The sequence below is a fragment of the Maniola hyperantus genome, chromosome 5 (genome assembly GCF_902806685.2).
Source record: "Maniola hyperantus chromosome 5, iAphHyp1.2, whole genome shotgun sequence".
Classification (NCBI taxonomy): domain Eukaryota; kingdom Metazoa; phylum Arthropoda; class Insecta; order Lepidoptera; family Nymphalidae; genus Maniola; species Maniola hyperantus.
The window spans coordinates 50,768-74,143 of NC_048540.1; the positions used below are offsets into that span (position 1 = coordinate 50,768).

Below are 23,376 nucleotides of genomic sequence, written 5' to 3' on the forward strand. Positions count from 1 at the left end.
TCATATGATACCCCACTTGATATAGTCACTCACTTCGAAAGTTGAAAATACTAATTATTAGTTCATGACCACAATTTTTTTTTTTTGTGTGATCTAACCCTAAATTCACGGTTTCAGATTTTTCCCCAAATGAGAATTCCCTATAAGATCTACTTACCAGCCAAATTTCATGATTCTAGGTCAACGGGAAGTACCCTGTAGGTTTCTTGACAGACAGACAACAAACAAAGTGATCCTATAAGGGTTCCGTTCCTTTTGAGGTACGGAACCCTAAAAAGTAGCCTATGGTACTCCCCGGTTAATTCTCTCCTTCTCTGTAAAAGTCCCGTCAAAATAGGTTCAGCCGTTCCACATATCCCCGCGTGATTTTTTAAACCTAAAAACCACGCGGGTGAAGCCGCGGGCATCAGCTAGTTTATAATAATACTTTAATCTATGGAACGAGCCACGGCGTTCGGCGTTCGGCGAGTTGCGACGTGCGACGTGCGACGTGCGACGTGCAAGTGTGTCACGCTGGAGCGGGTGCGGTGGACACCTTCCAAATAAAATCACTGATAAATAAATATTAAAGTTTATTTACACAAAATTGTGTGCATCAGGATGGCGGGAGTATGTGTATGTGTGGGTGTGGCCACGCTCGGTACATCACAGCAATGTGTACAGATGGCCACGCTCGGTACATCACAGCAATGTGTACAGATGGCCACGCTCGGTACATCACAGCAATGTGTACAGATGGCCACGCTCGGTACATCACAGCAATGTGTACAGATGGCCACGCTCGGTACATCACAGCAATGTGTACAGATGGCCACGCTCGGTACATCACAGCAATGTGTACAGATGGCCACGCTCGGTACATCACAGCAATGTGTACAGATGGCCACGCTCGGTACATCACAGCAATGTCCGAGGAATGCACGTCGACATATCAAAACATCAGCTGCAGTGGACGGTTTAAGAGAACTCTCCATATCCAAGCGCCTGTTTCAATTCATTAGCAATTACCAAGATATTAAGATATAAATTAATTCAGACGGGCGCTTTAATATATAAAGTGTTTTTAATTCTTAAATTACTCTAAAACCGTTAACTAAATCTGGTTATGTTTTGAATATGTTTAAGTGTATTCCTCGTACATTGCTACGATAGTCATTTCACATTCAGTTACTCATTTGCTCAGATTTGGAATACACCCGCCATTCTGGTATTAGGCTGCACTGGCGGCTCACTTGCTTTATATAATGACGTCCACATCACGGCACGTACATCGGGTACATTGCTCTCATGTCCAGGGCGAGCCCGTCCGTACACATCCACCCGCCATCCTGATGCACACACACAGTATTACAACTCGTGCCGATATAAAAACGAATCATTCCCTCTCACTCGCACGCCACACCGCTCACAGCTCCTCGTGGCGCTCGTCGCCGGCGTCGTCGGCGTCGGGCGCGTCGGGCGCGTCGGGCTCGTCGTCGGGCTCGGGCGCCGCGCCGGGCGGCAGGCCCAGCGCGCGCTGCAGCATGCCCTCCACGCTGAGCGCGAAGTCCGTGGCCTGCCCCTCCTGCAGCAGGAAGCCGGAGCGCAGCGCCGCCGTGCGGTACAGCGTGCGCGCCGCGTCGCGCAGCAGCGCGTCGTCGGGGTCCTCGCGCACGCGGCGCAGCAGCTCGCGCACCACGGGGTGGCGCGGGTTGATCTCCAGCAGCTTCTTCTGCGCCAGCTGGTGGCGGCGCTGCGCGTCGTCCGCCTTCTGGTGCGCGTTGGACAGCGCCAGCCGCTCCATGTTGCCCGTCCAGCCGAAGGGCGTGGCGGCCAGCGCGGCGGGCGAGCGCGCCAGGCGCCGCGACACGGCCGCACGCGTTACCCACTCGCCCAGCTGCGCGCCCAGCCACGTCGTCAGCGGCTCGAACTCGGCGCGCTGCGCCTCCAGCCGCGCGCGCTGCTCCTCGCCTGCAACAGAGTCGCCGGTGAGCAGGCGCGCCTGGCGTCCAGGCCTCCGCCGCACGCGTCGTCGCACTCACTCTCGTCCAGGTCGAAGATCTCCTTGGCGATGTTCTGGAACTTCTTGCCGTCGTACTCGGGCAGCGCGGACAGGCAGTACTCGTCCACGGCCTCCGTCAGGTACAGCACCTCGTAGCCCGCGCCCACCAGCCGCTCCGCGAACGGCGACCTCTCCACCTGCGGGCAGAGCGGCGCGGTCAGTCGGCAGGGACGACACGAGCGCGACACGACACGACACTCACATCGGCGCGATGTAGTAGATGTGCGCCTGCGTGGGCTTCATGCGCGCCACGTAGTCGGCCAGGAAGGTGGCGTGGGCGCCGCGCGACGACTGGAAGCGCAGCAGCTTGGCGAGGCGAGGCGGAGCTTCACGTTGGTGGAGTACGACACGAGCGCGACACGACACGACACTCACCTCGGCGCGGCTGGCGCCCGCGATGTAGTAGATGTGCGCCTGCGTGGGCTTCATGCGCGCCACGTAGTCGGCCAGGAAGGTGGCGTGGGCGCCGCGCGACGACTGGAAGCGCAGCAGCTTGGCGAGGCGAGGCGGAGCTTCACGTTGGTGGAGTACGACACGAGCGCGACACGACACGACACTCACCTCGGCGCGGCTGGCGCCCGCGATGTAGTAGATGTGCGCCTGCGTGGGCTTCATGCGCGCCACGTAGTCGGCCAGGAAGGTGGCGTGGGCGCCGCGCGACGACTGGAAGCGCAGCAGCTTGGCGAGGCGAGGCGGAGCTTCACGTTGGTGGAGTACGACACGAGCGCGACACGACACGACACTCACCTCGGCGCGGCTGGCGCCCGCGATGTAGTAGATGTGCGCCTGCGTGGGCTTCATGCGCGCCACGTAGTCGGCCAGGAAGGTGGCGTGGGCGCCGCGCGACGACTGGAAGCGCAGCAGCTTGGCGAGGCGAGGCGGAGCTTCACGTTGGTGGAGTACGACACGAGCGCGACACGACACGACACTCACCTCGGCGCGGCTGGCGCCCGCGATGTAGTAGATGTGCGCCTGCGTGGGCTTCATGCGCGCCACGTAGTCGGCCAGGAAGGTGGCGTGGGCGCCGCGCGACGACTGGAAGCGCAGCAGCTTGGCGAGGCGAGGCGGAGCTTCACGTTGGTGGAGTACGACACGAGCGCGACACGACACGACACTCACCTCGGCGCGGCTGGCGCCCGCGATGTAGTAGATGTGCGCCTGCGTGGGCTTCATGCGCGCCACGTAGTCGGCCAGGAAAGTGGCGTGGGCGCCGCGCGACGACTGGAAGCGCAGCAGCTTGGCGAGGCGAGGCGGAGCTTCACGTTGGTGGAGTACGACACGAGCGCGACACGACACGACACTCACCTCGGCGCGGCTGGCGCCCGCGATGTAGTAGATGTGCGCCTGCGTGGGCTTCATGCGCGCCACGTAGTCGGCCAGGAAGGTGGCGTGGGCGCCGCGCGACGACTGGAAGCGCAGCAGCTTGGCGAGGCGCGAGCGGTTGGAGGGGTCCTCGATCACGCCCAGCTTCACGTTGGTGGAGTACTCCTTCCAGAAGTGCTCGTACTGGTCGTCGGGGATCTTCTTGAGCATGTCGAGCGCCTTGCGCACCAGCTTCTTCTTGATGATCTTGATGAGCTTGTGCTGCTGCAGCGTCTCGCGGCTCACGTTGAGCGGCAGGTCGTCCGAGTCCACCACGCCCTGCACGAAGGCCAGGTAGTTGGGCATGAGGTCGTTGAACTCGTCCGTGATGAACACGCGGCGCACGTACAGCTTGATGTGGTCGGTCTTGGCGCCGTAGCGGTTGAAGGAGTCGGCGGGCTGCGCGCGCGGCACGAACAGCAGCGCGCGGAACGTCACCTCGCCCTCGGCCACGAAGTGCGCGTGCGCGAGCGGCGCCGCCGAGTCCTTGGTGAGGCTGCGGTAGAACTGCGCGTACTCCTCGTCGCGCACGTCGGCCGGCTTGCGCGTCCACAGCGGCTTGTTGTCGTTCATGGCCTGCCACTCCCACACCGTCTTCTCGGTGCGCCGCGGCGGCCCGGGCTCGTCGGCCGCGTCCTCCACCTGCACGTCGTCGGCGTCGGGCGCCGCGTCGGCCTCCGCGTCCGGCTCCTCCACGGTCTCGGTGCGCGAGGCCCACAGGTAGATGGGGAAGTTGATGAACTGCGAGTACTTCTTGACGAGCGCGCGGATGGTGTCCGGCTGCAGGTAGTCGGCCGCCTCCTCCTTCAGGTGCAACCTGCGGGCAGAGCGCGCGGTTAGCGAGGGGCACGTGCTGCGCGTCGTCGACACGAGCGAGGCGGAGGCGTACTCACGTGATGTGCGTGCCGCGCTTGAGCGTGTCGCCGCGCGGGTCCTCGGCCACGCTGAAGGAGGTCGCGTCGGAGTCCCACACGTGCTGCGCGTCGTCGTCGTGCTCGGACACGAGCGAGGCGGGGCGAGGCGTACTCACGTGATGTGCGTGCCGCGCTTGAGCGTGTCGCCGCGCGGGTCCTCGGCCACGCTGAAGGAGGTCGCGTCGGAGTCCCACACGTGCTGCGCGTCGTCGTCGTGCTCGGACACGAGCGAGGCGGGGCGAGGCGTACTCACGTGATGTGCGTGCCGCGCTTGAGCGTGTCGCCGCGCGGGTCCTCGGCCACGCTGAAGGAGGTCGCGTCGGAGTCCCACACGTGCTGCGCGTCGTCGTCGTGCTCGGACACGAGCGAGGCGGGGCGAGGCGTACTCACGTGATGTGCGTGCCGCGCTTGAGCGTGTCGCCGCGCGGGTCCTCGGCCACGCTGAAGGAGGTCGCGTCGGAGTCCCACACGTGCTGCGCGTCGTCGTCGTGCTCGGACACGAGCGAGGCGGGGCGAGGCGTACTCACGTGATGTGCGTGCCGCGCTTGAGCGTGTCGCCGCGCGGGTCCTCGGCCACGCTGAAGGAGGTCGCGTCGGAGTCCCACACGTGCTGCGCGTCGTCGTCGTGCTCGGACACGAGCGAGGCGGGGCGAGGCGTACTCACGTGATGTGCGTGCCGCGCTTGAGCGTGTCGCCGCGCGGGTCCTCGGCCACGCTGAAGGAGGTCGCGTCGGAGTCCCACACGTGCTGCGCGTCGTCGTCGTGCTCGGACACGAGCGAGGCGGGGCGAGGCGTACTCACGTGATGTGCGTGCCGCGCTTGAGCGTGTCGCCGCGCGGGTCCTCGGCCACGCTGAAGGAGGTCGCGTCGGAGTCCCACACGTGCTGCGCGTCGTCGTCGTGCTCGGACACGAGCGAGGCGGGGCGAGGCGTACTCACGTGATGTGCGTGCCGCGCTTGAGCGTGTCGCCGCGCGGGTCCTCGGCCACGCTGAAGGAGGTCGCGTCGGAGTCCCACACGTGCTGCGCGTCGTCGTCGTGCTCGGACACGAGCGAGGCGGGGCGAGGCGTACTCACGTGATGTGCGTGCCGCGCTTGAGCGTGTCGCCGCGCGGGTCCTCGGCCACGCTGAAGGAGGTCGCGTCGGAGTCCCACACGTGCTGCGCGTCGTCGTTGTGCTTGGACACGACGGTGACGCGGTCGGCCACGAGGAAGGCGGAGTAGAAGCCGACGCCGAACTGGCCGATCATGTCGTTCATCTCCTGCGCGCCGCTCGCGCGCTCAGAGTCCTGCATCTGCGCCAGGAAGTCGGCCGTGCCCGACTTGGCGATGGTGCCCAGGTTGTGCACGAGGTCGTGGCGCGTCATGCCCACGCCCGAGTCCACGATGTGCAGCAGGCGCCGCTCGGGGTCCGCCTTGATGCGGATGCTGAGGTCGGGGTTGGTGGCCAGCACGTCGCTGTCGGTGAGCGACAGCAGCCGGATCTTGTCCAGCGCGTCCGAGCCGTTGGAGATGAGCTCGCGCAGGAAGATCTGCGGACAGGGAGGCGCGCGGTGAGCGAGTGCGAGCGCGAGCGCGAGGGAGAGAGCGAGCGGGAGCGGCGTACCTCCTTGTTGCGGTAGAGCGAGTTGATGATGAGCTTCATCATGCGGTTGACCTCGGTCTGGAAGGTGTAGTTCTGCGCCTTGTCGCGCAGCTCGCGCTGCTGCGCCACGCTCAGCGCGTCGGGCGAGATGGCCTCCTCCTCGCGCAGCACGGCCTCCGCGTCTGCAATCAATGAATCTTGCACTAACAGATTTGTCTCGATCTTTCCACAAACTGCAGTAGAGTTTATTTAAAACTTTTTTTACTAGAAAGGGCATTAACATCTTACAGGCAAAGACTGAGCTATTTTAAAATAATGTCACTTGAAAACCGACGCTGGGTCCGATCAGGTACTTCTGTTCAAAATTTTAAATTATGAAATTGACTGCCCAAACATTTTATGCAAAATAATTTTTTCTGTGCCCCGTAAAAATTCGCGATTTTCTACGTACAAGCCTTATATTATAAGGGGATGCAGAACAAACTTAGGAGAAAACAATGTCTTGATTAGAAGATGTCGCGAACATAATAATCTTTTTAAAACTGCGAAAAATATGATAATAGATCCTTATTCACTCTCCTTGCAGCAGTACAAAAAAATGCTGCATCAGTATATTGATGCGGCTGTTGCCGTCCATATCTTTGGAGATGTCCGGACCTGCTACACGGCACTATAAACTCGTATGCTTCTTCGTAATTTTTCTTATTTTCCTTGTTTTATGTAATATTTAGTATTTAATATTTAGTACTATTGTAAATTGCAGTGTTTTTATTTTTTATTTTTTCATATTTATATTTTTAGCTTTAAGTTAACTGGTAATCCCGCACTTGCAAACTTTTAAAATGCATGCCGGTTTGCCAGTAATTGGTTGTACACTCTAAATTTTTTCTCTGTGAATTGTAATTGTTATTTATAATATGTGTACTATCTGTTGGCAAACCAATAAAATAAAAAAATAAAAAAAAACTGTAATTCTGAAAATAAAATGGGCCATTTCCGCCCTCTTCACGCCCTTCACGGATAGCGTCGGTTAACATCGGCCCCCATAAAATGTTGAATACATAATGTGAGTATACACTGTCGCTACGATACGGGCGCCGGGCGGCGTGTGGTCGATGCCGCGCGTCGCCGTCGGGTGTGCCGGTCGAGAGCATGTCGCTGTCGGCCAGCGAGCGCGGGGACGGCGCGGGCGAGCGCGCGGGCGACGGCGCGGGCGAGGGCGCGCGGCTGCACGCCAGGGCGTTCAAGCTGCGCTTCGCGACGCAGCACGAGCTGGGCCGCTCCGACGTGTCCGCCGTCAAGCCTCTCGGCCTGCGTGAGTCCGGCGCGGTGCGACACGCGCCCGCCGCCTAGCGAATACGTTCCCAAAGATACAACGATGCCGTCAGCTCCTCACGGCTCCCAGGGTTTTCGCAATTTGTAGGCAAATAAACTCTCCACGCTGACACTTTCCCGGAAACCGCGGCCGAGGAAGCGAAGGAGGGTCCTCCGGCGAGATGGATGACGTCACGAGCGACCGGAGCCGGGCGGGGGCTCGTCGGGCGAGGCCCGGCGTCGGAGGGCTGCGGCCCGTGAGGATGTTGATATTGAATTGAAATAAAATGAATAGTTGTTGATCGAAAGTTACAAATAAATTAAAATATTGTACACAGAATTAAGGAGTGATATCGTTGAACGTGTGTGTGCAGCGAGCGTGGTGCGCGGCGCGAGCCTGGCGCGCGACGCGGGCGCGGACGCGGCGCGCGAGCGCAGCGCGCTGCGGCGCGTGCAGGCCATGTTCCGCGCGGGGCCGCGCGAGCGCCTCGCCGCGCCTCTCACCGCCTCGCACGAGTACGTTGAACGTGTGTGCAGCGAGCGTGGTGCGCGGCGCGAGCCTGGCGCGCGACGCGGGCGCGGACGCGGCGCGCGAGCGCAGCGCGCTGCGGCGCGTGCAGGCCATGTTCCGCGCGGGGCCGCGCGAGCGCCTCGCCGCGCCTCTCACCGCCTCGCACGAGTACGTTGAACGTGTGTGCAGCGAGCGTGGTGCGCGGCGCGAGCCTGGCGCGCGACGCGGGCGCGGACGCGGCGCGCGAGCGCAGCGCGCTGCGGCGCGTGCAGGCCATGTTCCGCGCGGGGGCCGCGCGAGCGCCTCGCCGCGCCTCTCACCGCCTCGCACGAGTACGTTGAACGTGTGTGCAGCGAGCGTGGTGCGCGGCGCGAGCCTGGCGCGCGACGCGGGCGCGGACGCGGCGCGCGAGCGCAGCGCGCTGCGGCGCGTGCAGGCCATGTTCCGCGCGGGGCCGCGCGAGCGCCTCGCCGCGCCTCTCACCGCCTCGCACGAGTACGTTGAACGTGTGTGCAGCGAGCGTGGTGCGCGGCGCGAGCCTGGCGCGCGACGCGGGCGCGGACGCGGCGCGCGAGCGCAGCGCGCTGCGGCGCGTGCAGGCCATGTTCCGCGCGGGGCCGCGCGAGCGCCTCGCCGCGCCTCTCACCGCCTCGCACGAGTACGTTGAACGTGTGTGCAGCGAGCGTGGTGCGCGGCGCGAGCCTGGCGCGCGACGCGGGCGCGGACGCGGCGCGCGAGCGCAGCGCGCTGCGGCGCGTGCAGGCCATGTTCCGCGCGGGGCCGCGCGAGCGCCTCGCCGCGCCTCTCACCGCCTCGCACGAGTACGTTGAACGTGTGTGCAGCGAGCGTGGTGCGCGGCGCGAGCCTGGCGCGCGACGCGGGCGCGGACGCGGCGCGCGAGCGCAGCGCGCTGCGGCGCGTGCAGGCCATGTTCCGCGCGGGGCCGCGCGAGCGCCTCGCCGCGCCTCTCACCGCCTCGCACGAGTACGTTGAACGTGTGTGCAGCGAGCGTGGTGCGCGGCGCGAGCCTGGCGCGCGACGCGGGCGCGGACGCGGCGCGCGAGCGCAGCGCGCTGCGGCGCGTGCAGGCCATGTTCCGCGCGGGGCCGCGCGAGCGCCTCGCCGCGCCTCTCACCGCCTCGCACGAGTACGTTGAACGTGTGTGCAGCGAGCGTGGTGCGCGGCGCGAGCCTGGCGCGCGACGCGGGCGCGGACGCGGCGCGCGAGCGCAGCGCGCTGCGGCGCGTGCAGGCCATGTTCCGCGCGGGGCCGCGCGAGCGCCTCGCCGCGCCTCTCACCGCCTCGCACGAGTACGTTGAACGTGTGTGCAGCGAGCGTGGTGCGCGGCGCGAGCCTGGCGCGCGACGCGGGCGCGGACGCGGCGCGCGAGCGCAGCGCGCTGCGGCGCGTGCAGGCCATGTTCCGCGCGGGGCCGCGCGAGCGCCTCGCCGCGCCTCTCACCGCCTCGCACGAGTACGTTGAACGTGTGTGCAGCGAGCGTGGTGCGCGGCGCGAGCCTGGCGCGCGACGCGGGCGCGGACGCGGCGCGCGAGCGCAGCGCGCTGCGGCGCGTGCAGGCCATGTTCCGCGCGGGGCCGCGCGAGCGCCTCGCCGCGCCTCTCACCGCCTCGCACGAGTACGTTGAACGTGTGTGCAGCGAGCGTGGTGCGCGGCGCGAGCCTGGCGCGCGACGCGGGCGCGGACGCGGCGCGCGAGCGCAGCGCGCTGCGGCGCGTGCAGGCCATGTTCCGCGCGGGGCCGCGCGAGCGCCTCGCCGCGCCTCTCACCGCCTCGCACGAGTACGTTGAACGTGTGTGCAGCGAGCGTGGTGCGCGGCGCGAGCCTGGCGCGCGACGCGGGCGCGGACCGCGAGCGCAGCGCGCTGCGGCGCGTGCAGGCCATGTTCCGCGCGGGGCCGCGCGAGCGCCTCGCCGCGCCTCTCACCGCCTCGCACGAGTACGTTGAACGTGTGTGCAGCGAGCGTGGTGCGCGGCGCGAGCCTGGCGCGCGACGCGGGCGCGGACGCGGCGCGCGAGCGCAGCGCGCTGCGGCGCGTGCAGGCCATGTTCCGCGCGGGGCCGCGCGAGCGCCTCGCCGCGCCTCTCACCGCCTCGCACGAGTACGTTGAACGTGTGTGCAGCGAGCGTGGTGCGCGGCGCGAGCCTGGCGCGCGACGCGGTAGTATCGCTACTATGTATGCAACGAGCACACCGACACTTGCGAGCCGTTGACTTGTCGCCTTTGCGCGAATTTGCTACTTTACTGAACAGTTCACTACAGAGGACTGAGGACTGCTATCGGCTCCTCACTGACGGCACGCCAACAATTTCCAAGAGGACTGTAATGGAAATTGCTGGACAGTTTCATACTGATGACGCGATTCTTTATGGTGTCGACTAAAATAAATTGAGTTTTTGTAGTTACGTTTTTATTAATATTCTGACTTGTATTAATAAAATCGTATATATTGTATATAATTTTTTTTTAAATCTTTTTAAATAATTTTTATTTTTTTAATTAGGTATTTTTTTAGTTTTAAGAGTTCCGTACCTCTCAAATCACTGTTGCCTGTCTTTCCGTCTGTCTGTCAAGAAACCTACAGGGTACTTCCCGTTGACCTAGAATCATGAAATTTGGCAGGTAGTCTTATAGCTGACATTTGGGGAAAAATCTGAAAACCGTGAATTTAGGGTTAGATCACACAAGAAAAATTAAATTGTGGTCATGAACTAATAATTAGTATTTTCAACTTTCGAAGTGAGTGACTATATCAAGTGGGGTATCATATGAAAGGTCTTCACCTGTACATTCCAAATCATATTTTTATTTATTTTTATGCATCATAGTTTTTTAATTATCGTGCAAAATGTCGAAAAAATACAATATACATTTTCGTATCAATTAAACCTTTGTTTCTTCTATTATTTTTTTATTGTTTCCACGCAATTGGAAGAAAAGTACTATATTATATCATATACAATATCTCTGCCGAAATTAGCGATTACCAACCTCGTTTAGTTTAAAAGGCCTCGGCTAGCGCCTCGTCCCTATCACTTAGAAGTCCTCGGCTTCGCCTCGGCCTTACAATATAGATACTCAGCCAGTAATCGCTTTATTTAGGCCTGGAATGTAATGTACTATTTCACAGCACTGCACGCGAATGGTGCGATGGCTCAGCTCACAGCCGGTTGGATAGCTCGCGGAACACGACTTTGCGATCGATCTAACACCAGTGGCGCCCGCAGGTACGGCTGGTGGTGCGAGCGCGGCGCGCGGCTGCAGGCCGACCCGCGCCTGCAGCACCACATCCGCGACTCGGCCTGGCTCAAGGAGCGCCTGCGCGTGCTGCAGCGCCGCTGACGCTGACGCCGCCGCCGCCGCCGCCGCCGCCGCCGCCGCCGCCCGTCAATAGCACAAGCAATGGAACGCAAAATGAATGGGATTCAAATGGGAAATGAGTGGTGCTGCAGGGCTGACCTGTGGCGCAGCAAGTCTGCAGGATGGCATACTGCATATATTGCTAACCTGTGGCGCAGCAAGTCTGCAGGATGACATACTACATAATATATTGATAGTTTTTGATTCATGCATAAAAAGTTTGTAGCAGCAAATATAAACCACTGTCTCTTTCAAACTTACCAAACTTATACTTGCTGACCTAACAGAATATCCCAATCATGATTGTGCTGAATATATTGTAAAATAATCAAAACTTTGCTAATTAATAAAATATAACAGCTATAGTTCTTTGCAGGTTCTTTATTTATATTTTCATACTCTTTTATTATGATATACAATAAGCTGCACTAAAGACATCCGACCCTCGATTGATTAAAATTACTTTAAATAATAAATTATGGAAAACATAACTACTAGGACTAGATTGTAATAGAACACCACTGATAGGATAACAGATACAGTGGGTATGATAACAGTAGGGTGACAGATACACGTGGGTATGATAACAGTAGGGTGACAGATACACGTGGGTATGATAGCAGGCAACATATTAGTTAATCCTCGTTATAATCTCTGCTGTGCCATTGGCTTTGTACATTTTATTAGAACGCTATTTGACTTTTATGAGAGATTAGAATAAGGAAAAATGATTTATTAATATTATCGTGGATGCTTTTGTCTATCATATTAGTATAATATTATGTTCTGTAAAATATATATGTCTGTTATAGACAAGTTTAGTTGGCTAGTATGAGAGGTAGACGGGGAGTCTGAGCACTCACCAGTGCGCGAGCCCTCGCGCGAGGCGCCCAGGTCCGCGTCCACCGTCGCCGCGGCCACGCTGGGCGCGGCGTCCTGCGCGCGGCACCATCCTGCAACAGACCGACAGACATGCCTCACTGCAGTTACGAGGTGCAACAGTTCATACGCAATACGTTATATCGAGTTGTTATTCTAAGACGTTATACGGTACACTAACTCCCGCAAAGTGAACACCACTCCACTCGCGACGATACCACGACAGCTTACAAACGAATGTATTTACTTCTCAAAATTACAATATACGAGTTTCACATCTATCTATTTAGTTATAAAGCAACGTGGACATCATTCTTTTTCGAATATAAATTGTTTTATGAAGCCTCACCTGTGAGCAGTAGGACGCCTACCCCTAACAAAAAGTAGCGCTTCATTTCTAATTCACTTCAACTGATTTATTCATAAATATCCCACAAAATGCACTAAATACCGGCGGATGACGCCGTTGAACGCCTCTAGTCCCGACTGTGCGACAACAGAAATAGAGGAAGTTTGCCAAAAAAATCTTCTCTATTCCAGTTTCATAGATGTTGTATGAAAAAAGATAACACCAAATTATTGTTATCATTGGTTGAAATAATTTTGAAGTATGAGTTGTCGCCTATTAGAACTGTCCACGAAAACAACCGAGCAAATAGGAAAACAGAAAATACAAATGTCTAGATCTGATTGGCTAAATTAAAATCTTGTACGTCATCGATCTTTGACATGCCGTCAGTTTGACAACTGTCAAGGCATACCTATTTGATGGCGACACCACATGCTTGCGGCAAACAACTTACAGTGCGACAAGACTACCTTGGCGCGTGGCGAAAATCGGAACTAACATTAGGTATTCCTTGTAACGATGAATAACACCACAATTATTACCATTGTTTAGTAGTCAATATTTGTATTAACCGATCATCAATATTTGTATCAAACGTTTTTTATGTGAAAATAACTCATATAGAAATACAATTACGCCACGAATTCTCAAAGTTTGTTTTGCAACTTCTTGTATGTATTCTTGAAAAAAACCAGTTACACATGTTGACGCTATCTCATGACTGCGTCAACCAACCTACATTTTGTGATCCAATGATAGATAATCTTATATTATTAATTAATAGTAGTGAAATAAAAGATAACAGGCATCCCCTGACAATGTGTTTTATAAACACTGGCTAAGGGTACACCAGATCCCGAACGCAAAATGACTATTCCTTTTTTAAATGATTTTAACTAAATATTTTATACACATTTTAATCTTTAATTATCAACATGTTTTATATGGGTCCCAGACTTGAAATAAAATGATTTTATTATTTATTTATTTATAACTTACTCGTAATATTATATTGTGGCCACTATATACTCACATATCTCAGCCTGCAGTTTTACACTTCACGTTTCGCACAAAAATCAACTGCGGAGCGGGGCGGCTTTCCTTTTCTCGAGTTTCCCCACTTATTAATTACCCTTTCTTCGTAAACGTCTCTGATTGGTCGGAAGAGCCACCGTTTCTGATTGGTCAAGATAGTTGACCTGCTCTAGCCAGTTGTGTCAATTCAAATACTAATTTAACAATAACTTATTACATTATTCTTATTAATACTTATCATAGACTTATTAAACAGAAGTTGAATATAAACAGTAATTTTGCCAGTGTTGCTGACCCACGATATGGGACAAAAAATAGGTTAGCTGCGTCTCTGTTTATCACATTAGTAACTTTATCTGTGCTCTCTTTTTAGTGCGAATGAGAAAGCAAACGTTCCTGTATCTACCTTTATTACTCTATCTACGAATCCAGTATAGTATGTATGCAAAAAGTACTCTGTGGTCGTAGTAGTCTGTTAAAAAAAAAAAAAGAGTGACAAGCACCAAAGAGTACCTATTATAATATGACAAGCACAAGCACAGAGTTGATAGCTTGTTGATAGTAAATACCACAGACCAATAACGTAATGCATATAAGTGTCGTGGTGTGGTGGTGTCGTGTCAAATGTTAAAATCTTTTATTTCTGGTCGGTGGTTAAAATGGAGAATGCTAGAGAATGAATTTCATTTCATAAATTAAAAGCAATTTAATACAGATATAGAAACGGTTCCATGAAATGAATAGGTGAAATTTATTTAGCTGAAGTATCCAGTGGCAGTGTTTCTCACGATGGAAGTCGGCAGCTCGCCGAGGATACTGACCACCAAGCGCCGCGTGAAGTACCGCGCCAGCGCGTGGAGCGTGCACGAGTTCGAGGTGGTCGGCGGCGCGGCCGTGTGGCGCGTGGCCGTGCTGCGCATGGAGCGCTCGCTGCTGCTGTGGGCGGGCGCGCGCGCGGCGCGGCTGCGCGACGTGGCGCTGGGCGTGCCGCGCGCGGACGGCGCGCTGGCCACGGCGCTGCTGGGTGCGGGCGCGGCGCCGGCGCTGGCGCGCCGCCTGGCCGCCGCGCTGCAGCGCCCCGCGCTGGTGTGCACCGGCGAGCGCCTGGACCGGCTCGCCGCACCGCTGCTGGAGCGCGCGCTCGCCGCCGAGATGAAGGCGCACCCGGAGCACTTCTGACCGACGAGTGGACACGTGTTGGCCGGCTGCGTGTTACCAAAAATTTTCTGTGACAAAATTCTGGATCTGGTACGAAATATGTGAGCTGTGTCTTCTAGAGTGCTGTAGAATTTTTGTGACACAATATGGGTAGCCCAGAACTATTAACATGTTTATGAACCTGCTGAGATGGTGTGGACGGTGACACAGTTGTGTTGGAGCCACCGAGGCACAGAGCAGGCCTGATGTGCACGTGGCTTGCGTTGAGTGAGCTGTACTCACTAATGATATTGTGTCTCCTGATTGCTTGAGCAGCACAGAGACATAGGCTGCTATAGATGCATGGCTATACAAACAGTTCACATTAGATGCCATGGGTTACATTTGGAGGCGCTTGGTGCCGGTGGACTGAGAGGTTTGGTCCACATTGTCCACATTGTCCACGTTGGCACATTGTCCACATTGGCACATTGTCCACGTTGGCACATTGTCCACATTGGCACATTGTCCACATTGAGAAGAAGAAACTCTTAAGACACTCCTAAGAAATTATGTGTGTATTTAAATTTGAGATTGTTGCTACCTATATTGCAGTCTAATTTGCAATTGTGATGTGTTTAAAATAAATGTAAATATTTAAAATAAAATGTTAATTAATCCCCCCCCCAAGTGCGAATTCCTTGATTTTCCGGGATAAAAAGTAGCCTATGTCACTCTCGTCTTACAATTCCCATGCAAAAATCATGTCGATCCATGCTCCATTGGGACGTGATAGAAGGACAAACGAACACACTTTCGCATTTATAATATTATGGGTATTGAGTACTATTGTGTACTATTGTATAGGTAGTGTAAATTCTCCAAGTGATAGGATTTTCAATAAGTAATTGTCGTTATAGTAATAGAGAGAGAGCCAGCACGTACCGACTGGTTATTTTATAAAAGCTGAAAGTTTCTCTGCATAATGTTGTCCCCAACACGGGGAGGAACGATCAGCGACTATGAAGTTGGGATCGTGGTGGCTTTGGGAGATAACGGGTAACACAGCTGTAAAAAATCTAAAGTCTAAGTATAAAGCCTAATCCATACTATCCTATCTAATATACTAATAGGTACTAATAATATTATGAATGCGAAAGTCGAACTGTCTGTCTGTCTGCTAGCTTTTCACGGCGCAGGAGCCTATCCGACTGATGAAATGTTTTCAGAGTTAGCTTACTTTCCGGGGAAGGATATAGGGCACTTTTTATTCCAGAAAATTAAAGAGTTCCCACGGGATTTTTAAAAACCTAATCCAAGAAAATGAAGTCGCGGGCACCATTTTTTTATATTTTCTCTGGAAAAGTATTGAAAATGACGTCATGGATTGGCAGACACTTATGTCGTCAGTCCCGGATGTAGGTGGCAGCCCGAGCCCCGTGCCCGTGCGGCAAAGTCAAGCTTGGTAGACGCAGTGGTAACACTGGTCCACGGTCCACTGTCCACGGTCCACGGTCCAAGGAAGAGCCGGGGGTTGAAAGGCGAATTCGTGCTCGTGCAATCAAATTGCGAATACCTAGATTTGATTTCGGACGGTGTCGAAAAGAACACAATAATATTATAACGCTTATAGTTATGTTATCGCACTTACTTCTTCTACTTCTTCTTAATTTGCTTTATGGCTTTCAGTATAGTGCAGTAGTGCAGTAGTGCCACACCGAGCACAATGCACTTCGCCAATGTCACGTAGAATGGAAGAGCCACAGAGGGGACAGTTTAAAAAAAAGGCGATACTATTAAGATTCGAATTATTATCTTTTGCAATAACTGGATTTTGTTAATTGTTAGTCATCTACAACAGCACAAAGAACACACAATTATAGGGATTATATATATACCTATACAAACTATACAAATAGATACTAGAATATATAAGTAAGTTTATATAGTATTTATATACATGTATATTGTATATATTATATTATATTTTATAGTATTGTGGGCTACATTACACATAAATAAAAATCAATTGTACATATTTAATAAGATAATTTAGATACCTAATATTAGTTTTGCCGCGCGGCATCTGTGTGCATATTATCGCGTCCCAGCTGATCGGGGAACCGGTCACTTGCGCCTGCCCCCGCCCGCAGCGCGCCGCAGCCCCGAGGTGCCTACCTAGTGGCTTCCAACACCGTCCCTGTGTCCACGTCTGTCTAGCGCGCGAAAACATATGTACGTAATTTTAAATTAGCAAGTACGTTACTTCGCGAGTCTGTAATAGTTTTAATAGTGCCAATTAAACCGATTGAGTGCTGGAGCCTGTCTTCTGATTATTGGGGAAAGCCTTGGTCTTCCTACACCACCATACACCCCCAAACTATGTACCTATTAGAGTGTATGTGTTTATATATACCTATATATATTTATATATATATATTATATTTATAGCTACATTGCGACTCCCCGTCTTAACAGTTCTATAAGTTCTTAAGTATGGGTTGCCTGGAAGAGATCACTTTAGTGATAAGGTCGCCCTTTGTTTTTTAAGTGTATCCTGTATTCTTACTCTCTGAAAATCTATTAACAATAAAGTTATTTTAAATTAAATTAAATTAAGTAAGTAGGTACTTCATCATCATCATCAGCCTGTGGATGTCCACTGTTGGACATATAGGCCTTCCCTAAAGAGCGCCACCACACCCGGTCCTCAGCCTTCCTCATCCAGCCACTTCCCGCCAGCCTCTTACTTAAGTACTTATATAGGTAGGTATTTATTATTATTACTATTTATTAAAGGATCTTAGACTTACCTACTTAATATGAAGATGCAAACAAAATAATGTGAAAAAACTGCAAGGAGACCGGAGAGCGCCACCATGGGCTCTCGCACCGGCAGCTCGATGTCCTTGTCGATAGCAGAACGTAGGCAGTGTGTTGTAAAGGTAAACACTGGCCGCCAGGGGGCGGGCGGCAACATGCGGGGCTGAGTGTCGTGCAGTCGCCACGACTTCAGCCGGGTGGTAGAGTCCCGACATCATCATAAGTGGCACATGGCGTCCTGCACGCGCGACCAGTGCCAGGCCCTCAGAGTCAGCTGTAGTTAGGTAGTCAGCAGGTAGGTAAGTAAATAAATAAATAAATATGCTTTATTGTTTACATTATTGCTAGTAACTAGTATGTACAATGTTATATCTAATATACTATCTAAACTAAAAACTAACAATAAACAAAAGGTCGCAAACTCAGCTTAGCCGAGCACTCCTCACAATGCTCGGCGCTGGTTTTCAGTTTGCGCCATAAATTTATATCATCAATCATCAATATCAATACCTACTTATAATAAAACTGTAACAGGTCAAATTCTGTACATTGAAGATATTTTGAAATTTTTTTTTCGAGGGCACTCTATAATCGATACTGAACACAAAACTGTAATTTTTTTCATTTTTGTCTGTCTGTCTGTCTATCTGTCTGTCTGTCTGTCTGTCTGTCTGTCTGTCTGTATCACGGCCGCGCATCACGCTGAAACTACTGAATGGATTCCAATGAAACTTGGTACGATTTGAGGTCATACTATGAGGAAGAATATAGGATACTTTTTATCCCGAAATTCAGCATGGTTCCCGTAGGAGAGGGGATGAAAGTTAAAATGTATACTGAGTTGTAATTCATTAACGCGTAGTCCGATTTCATTCATTCTTTTTTTGTTAGAAAGGGGATATTTAAAAAATTGTTCCGTAAATATTTCAAGGTAATCGGTTTTTAACTGACTGTCAAAAAAGAGGTGGTTCTTTTTTCTACATCGATTTTTTCGAGGTTTCTGGACCGATTTGCAATTTTTTTTTAATCAACAAAAAAGGTTTTCGTGGTGGTCACATAAAAAATTCTGGATTCAACTCCTTAATCCTGATGCTGCAGGGTTACTGCCCGCCTGAGTTATCAAGATTCAGGAAGTGTTCATAGTGAATTCATATTGTAGGTACCAAGCAACGACTTTATTCTCAGACTTCAAGTCTCAACTCCTCAACCCTGATGATGTAGGGTACAGCACTCCTAAACTATAATGTTTCAGGAACTGCGGATGATGCAAAATAATTTTAGGTACCAAGCATAGGCTACATCATTGAACTTCGGATCCTAACTCCTCAATCCTGATGCTGCAAAGTACTGAAGTCCTAAATCGTGGGGATTTTAAAAAAAATTAAAAAAATTGAATCGACTGTTAGGCGGAACGAAGTTCGCAGGGTCAGCTACTTAGTTGATTAACAACAACGCACCGCGCCCGTTGCGTTATCGTTATGTATAAACTAAACCATAACAGTGACATAAAAAGAACAAACTAAACCAAAACAGTAACATAAAAAAGAACAAAATCTAAAAAATAGCAGTAAAAATAAATCTAAATATGAAAAAAATATAAAATGTACCTTCCCAGCTTAGCCTAAAGAATAAAGCTAATACTCATTTAAAAATACCTAACAGTAATATACAGCAACATCATCTACTGAACCTATAATTATCTTTAAAAGAAAAAACAATATAATTATATTTATAATAGTTTGCCTAGTTTTAATGTAATAAATAAATAAATAAATAAAATCATTTTATTTCAGGTTTGGGACCCATATAAAAACATGTTAAAATTAAAAATTAAAATGCGTATAAAAATATTTAGTTAAAATCATTTGAAAAAAATGAATAGTCATTTTGCGTTCGGGATCTGGTGTACCCTTAGCCAGTGTTTATAGAACACATTGTCAGGGGATACCTGAGCGACGACTTTGATCATTTTATTATTAGAATTACGGACGGTTTCCCAGAAACCCGCAATTCTATTTCGTATAACGGCGTAGTAGTCCGGGACTCCAGCGTCGGCAAACATGCCCGACGCGCTACAATACCTCGGCATTTTTAATAAAATGCGAAGGGCATCATTATATTGTACCCTGAGGATGTTAAAGGATCTTTTGGTGTAGTTGATCCATAATTGTGAAGTATAAAAACTCATACAATAAGCTTTAAACAACGTAACTTTAACATCCTCAGAGCACCGAGCAAATCGGCGAGCGAGCATGTTGCACCGTATTGCCAGTGACCTTCGCTCTCGTTCTATGTCAAAGTCGTCACTCAGGGACCCCGTCAACATATGTCCGAGATACCTGAACTGTTGCACAACCTGAACTGGTGTCCCATCTAATAAAACTGGTGGTATCCTCTCCGGACCTTTACCAGCTCTAAAAACCAACATTTCTGATTTGCGTACATTGTATTTTAATCCATGTCTCAAGGCGTAACTTTCGCAAATCGATACCAATTTACGGAGACCATTTATTGAGGGGCTAAGTAGCACCATGTCATCGGCGTAGCTTAAGTTGTTAAAACAAACTCCGTCAATATGACAACCGATGCCAGTACCACTTAGCTCCCCAATCAGGTCATCAACGTAAAGATTGAACAGGTCCGGAGAGGTTAGCCCCCCCTGACGTACACCGCACTCTAGTCTAAACTCACTAGAAGCTGTGTCGCCCCAACGCACAATGTTCGTTTGATTCTCGTACCAATATCTCATCAGCTCGACAATACCGCTATGGACGTTTGAGTCGCGCATTTTTCTCCATAATATATTATAATTAACAAGATCAAATGCGCGACTCAGATCCAGGAAACACGCATAGACCGATGTTTCACGACTTTTATAGTAATTTACGGCATGCTTCAGAGACAGAATTGCCGAGTCTGTAGAGAGACCGGGGCGAAAACCAAACTGAGCATCACTAATGTGTACATTCTTCATCAGTTCAGGCTGCAACAACCGCTCAAGTACCTTACCAGCAATTGTCCCTAGTGAAATGGGCCTATAGTTAGCTATACTGGACATGTCACCCGTCTTGTTTTTTGGCACAGGAACCACTACCGTCTTTAGCATATCTGCAGGAAGATAGCCATGTTTAATGCACATATTAAATAGCGTTGAGAAGGCCTCATACAATTTGTTGCCAGCGTAGAGCATGTGCTCAACACTCAGACCATCATGACCTGGTGACTTACCACGTTTCATATCTTTAATCGTTCGGAATATAGCCGTTGGACTAAAGTGTACTCTTTCAGGCGATGTTGACAATGGCTGGGAGTCAAGCACATGCGCTACGTCTAATGGTTTCACTGAGAAATGTTTTGCAAACATATTGGCTATCTCCCTGCTATCCTGTACGTTACTGACACTTATTGGTCTACTTTCCTTTTTATTTAATGATTTAGTAGCTTTCCAAAACTGTGTAAAATTTTTGTCAGCTCTATGCGTCGCTAAAATGTCCATTTTTATAGCTTCCTCATTATTCTGGCACCACTTTAATTTCTTTTTAAATATAGCGCGTGTCCTTGCCATGTCATTATATATTTCTCCACTACTGGGCCTACCACAGTCTACCCAAAACTTAAAAAACAATCTTGCAGTTTGGTAATTATCTTTTACGTGACGATTCCAGCCAACTACTTGTTTTTTATGGCGGGATTTGTGCACACCAGATACCGAACATTTACTATGAATAGCTGCATATTTTAAAATACCAATAACATCATTATAAAAATTATTAATAAAATCTAAAACTACCTTAGAACTATATAAATTGTTTGCATTATAGTGACTAGACTCAAGTAACTTATCAAGATTTTCAGTACATAAATTAGTATACATATTTATTTCATCTGCATTTCTCTGTCCCCATCTGATGTCCTTATTTAAATTATCATTATTACATTCCTTACTATCTACTTTTTTGGTCATTAGCTTAATATCACAGTTAACAAACAGTGGGAAATGATCAGACCAACTAACACTATTATCCACATATACACATACAACTGTATTTTGTGCAGCAATAGTTGTCAGGCAATGATCCAGCCACTTAGTCGTTCCATGAGACTCGCTGAGGAAGGAAAATGTTTCCGAGTCTGCTCCTAATGCATCTATATCCGCACAAATCCATGTCTGCTCCTCACAAAATGACAACATCTCTCTGCCGAATCTAGCTGAGGGGTGCGCATTGTAGTCACCGAGCATAAATACGGTTTCAATACCACATTCTTCAATCACTGCACTCATCCTACTAAGAATATCCGTGAACTCCGGCAAATTATCTTCTATATCAATAGGCATATATACGTTAAAGAGTAATAAATGGCGATCCACAGAACTAATTTTGACAGCCGCTAACCTATCACTCTCACAATCCACTACGGTTACATTACTAAAAAGAGACTTACGCCACATGATAGTTAAACCTCCATAGGGACGTCCACGCAATATCCCAGCTGAGGAGTCCACGGATGACTTCGAGAATGATGCGAAATTATCATCTATCTGATGTACAAAGTTGAGGTCGTGCTGGAGAAGCCACGTCTCCTGAAGAGCGATAATATCAGCGGTTTTACAAATTTTTCTCACAGCATCTATGGAACGCTTAATGCTTTTACAATTAAACGAAACCATACGGATTAAGTTAGTTTGTAGGTTATTAGACTGTACTGACATTAACGATCGTAATTAGTGGCGGTCTTCGTATATCGCTCTTTGTACCGTCTATACACCAACCCAGCAGGCCAAAACTTCCCATCCAAAAATATTTCAAGTTTTCGGGTAGGTATCGTGACTTTAAAAGAATTAAAGGATGTTTCGTTTCTCTAATTATTTACTGTAAATAAATTTAGCTGCATCTATCTGGTCATTTAAATAAAAGTTCCTTAATTTATTTTTTATCGTAATTTCGCTTGTAGGATTATTCCATTCACGGAGAGGAGGTGGGAGATCGTTCCAAACCTTTGCTGCAGCAAAACGAAAACAGCCCCTGAACCCTGCCTTTTTATGAGCAGGTACAGCAAGTTTTCTTTTATGTTGCACTCGAGTTGTGCCTCTGCGTAGTCTTTCATATACCTAAATTCGGCGGTCGCTTATTAAATATTACTCTGTGAATCATCATTGCCAAGTGTAAGTTCCTACGTGATTTCATACGGAGGATTTTATGACTGTTGATTACAGGTGTAATATGGTTTCTTCTCGGAACGTCAAAACAGAATCTAGTGCACGCATTTTGTATGCGTTACACAGCTTTTTCAGTTTTTTTGAGCAGTCTAGGTCCATAAATAGCATCGCAGTAGTTAAAGGCAGACAAAATAAGTGACTCCACGAGTATCCGACGAACTCCCTCCGTCAAAAAACGTCTCACACCGTATAGTACTTTTAGCTTATAGAAAGCATTTCTTATCTTAATGTTAAGATGTTCAATAAATCTTAGGTCTTCATCCATGTATAGCCCTAAGTTTTTGCGATAGCCACATTCTCAATGGGTTCGCCATTCAATGGTAGAAGTAGATATGGTAGGGTAGGTACACGCACGGCGACTGTCAGGCGACTCTCAGAACGCTCGTGGAGAGTGGAGTGGAGACACACGGGGAAAGGAACCAAACCGAATCAACGGCTCTGCGTCTCGCAGGTTTCGATTTACGGCGGCTCACCCGGCGGTGGGCAGATATCGAGAGGCGAAGTACGCAATAATTACAGAGGGTGTCCACTGTCCACCGAGACCTCCACCACCACCACCTCTGACTCCGTGTAGCCCTTTACCATAAGTTAGCCATCGACCTACTCCGTGGTGTTGGCCGATATACCTACCATACCCGAAAGCATACATACCTGTAGGTAGGAGTCGCCAGTTCGTGGTACTATAGTACGCGGACATTATTCCGTAGCGTGGAGGCGGTGTGCGGGGTGCGGGGCGCGGGCGGCGGGCGGCGGTGGGCGGGGCGGCCAATGGCGCGCGCGGCGCGCGGCGGCGGCGCGGCAGTCTCGCTCGGCGCGCCGCCTCGGACGCATG

The 23,376-nt window shown here is 51.1% G+C and overlaps 4 protein-coding genes across 4 annotated transcripts; 3 read left to right on the plus strand and 1 right to left on the minus strand.

Moving 5' to 3' along the window:
• Nucleotides 1-555: 555 nt before the first annotated feature.
• LOC117982101 (endoplasmin-like) lies at nt 556-12,516 on the minus strand. The gene is made up of 7 exons (XM_069498651.1): nt 12,332-12,516; nt 11,967-12,056; nt 5,922-6,082; nt 5,393-5,847; nt 2,417-4,220; nt 2,022-2,178; nt 556-1,950 (listed from the first exon to the last, which is right to left on the minus strand). Exons 1-7 carry the CDS (start codon nt 12,375-12,377, stop codon nt 1,406-1,408), a joined length of 3,258 nt encoding a protein of 1,085 aa, XP_069354752.1. The 5' UTR covers nt 12,378-12,516; the 3' UTR covers nt 556-1,405.
• On the plus strand, nt 601-1,026 carry LOC138402378 (uncharacterized). The gene has a single exon (XM_069498664.1). The coding sequence runs from the start codon at nt 601-603 to the stop codon at nt 1,024-1,026; it is 426 nt and encodes a 141-aa protein (XP_069354765.1).
• Nucleotides 7,397-11,459, plus strand: LOC138402331 (nuclease SbcCD subunit C-like). Its single transcript, XM_069498559.1, has 8 exons — nt 7,397-7,471; nt 7,589-8,231; nt 8,405-8,557; nt 8,731-8,883; nt 9,057-9,209; nt 9,383-9,524; nt 9,623-9,844; nt 10,971-11,459. The coding sequence occupies exons 1-8, from the start codon at nt 7,397-7,399 to the stop codon at nt 11,083-11,085; spliced, it is 1,656 nt and encodes a 551-aa protein (XP_069354660.1). The 3' UTR covers nt 11,086-11,459.
• Nucleotides 12,517-13,973: 1,457 nt separating the features above from the next.
• LOC138402328 (uncharacterized) lies at nt 13,974-16,201 on the plus strand. Its single transcript, XM_069498556.1, has one exon. The coding sequence runs from the start codon at nt 14,156-14,158 to the stop codon at nt 14,543-14,545; it is 390 nt and encodes a 129-aa protein (XP_069354657.1). The 5' UTR covers nt 13,974-14,155; the 3' UTR covers nt 14,546-16,201.
• Nucleotides 16,202-23,376: the final 7,175 nt, after the last annotated feature.

Bases quoted from the DNA above. Each gene is read 5' to 3' on its own strand.
- LOC138402328 (XM_069498556.1), top strand. From the start codon at position 14,156: ATGGAAGTCGGCAGCTCGCCGAGGATACTGACCACCAAGCGCCGCGTG.
- LOC138402378 (XM_069498664.1), top strand. From the start codon at position 601: ATGGCGGGAGTATGTGTATGTGTGGGTGTGGCCACGCTCGGTACATCA.
- LOC138402331 (XM_069498559.1), top strand. From the start codon at position 7,397: ATGGATGACGTCACGAGCGACCGGAGCCGGGCGGGGGCTCGTCGGGCG. The intron at 8,232-8,404 runs GTGTGTGCAGCG...ACGTGTGTGCAG, and splicing joins CTCGCACGAGTACGTTGAAC to CGAGCGTGGTGCGCGGCGCG. The intron at 9,525-9,622 runs GTACGTTGAACG...CGGCGCGTGCAG, and splicing joins CCTCTCACCGCCTCGCACGA to GCCATGTTCCGCGCGGGGCC.
- LOC117982101 (XM_069498651.1), bottom strand. From the start codon at position 12,377: ATGAAGCGCTACTTTTTGTTAGGGGTAGGCGTCCTACTGCTCACAG. The intron at 4,221-5,392 runs GTGAGTACGCCT...CTCTGCCCGCAG, and splicing joins AAGCGCGGCACGCACATCAC to GTTGCACCTGAAGGAGGAGG. The intron at 1,951-2,021 runs GTGAGTGCGACG...ACTCTGTTGCAG, and splicing joins GATCTTCGACCTGGACGAGA to GCGAGGAGCAGCGCGCGCGG.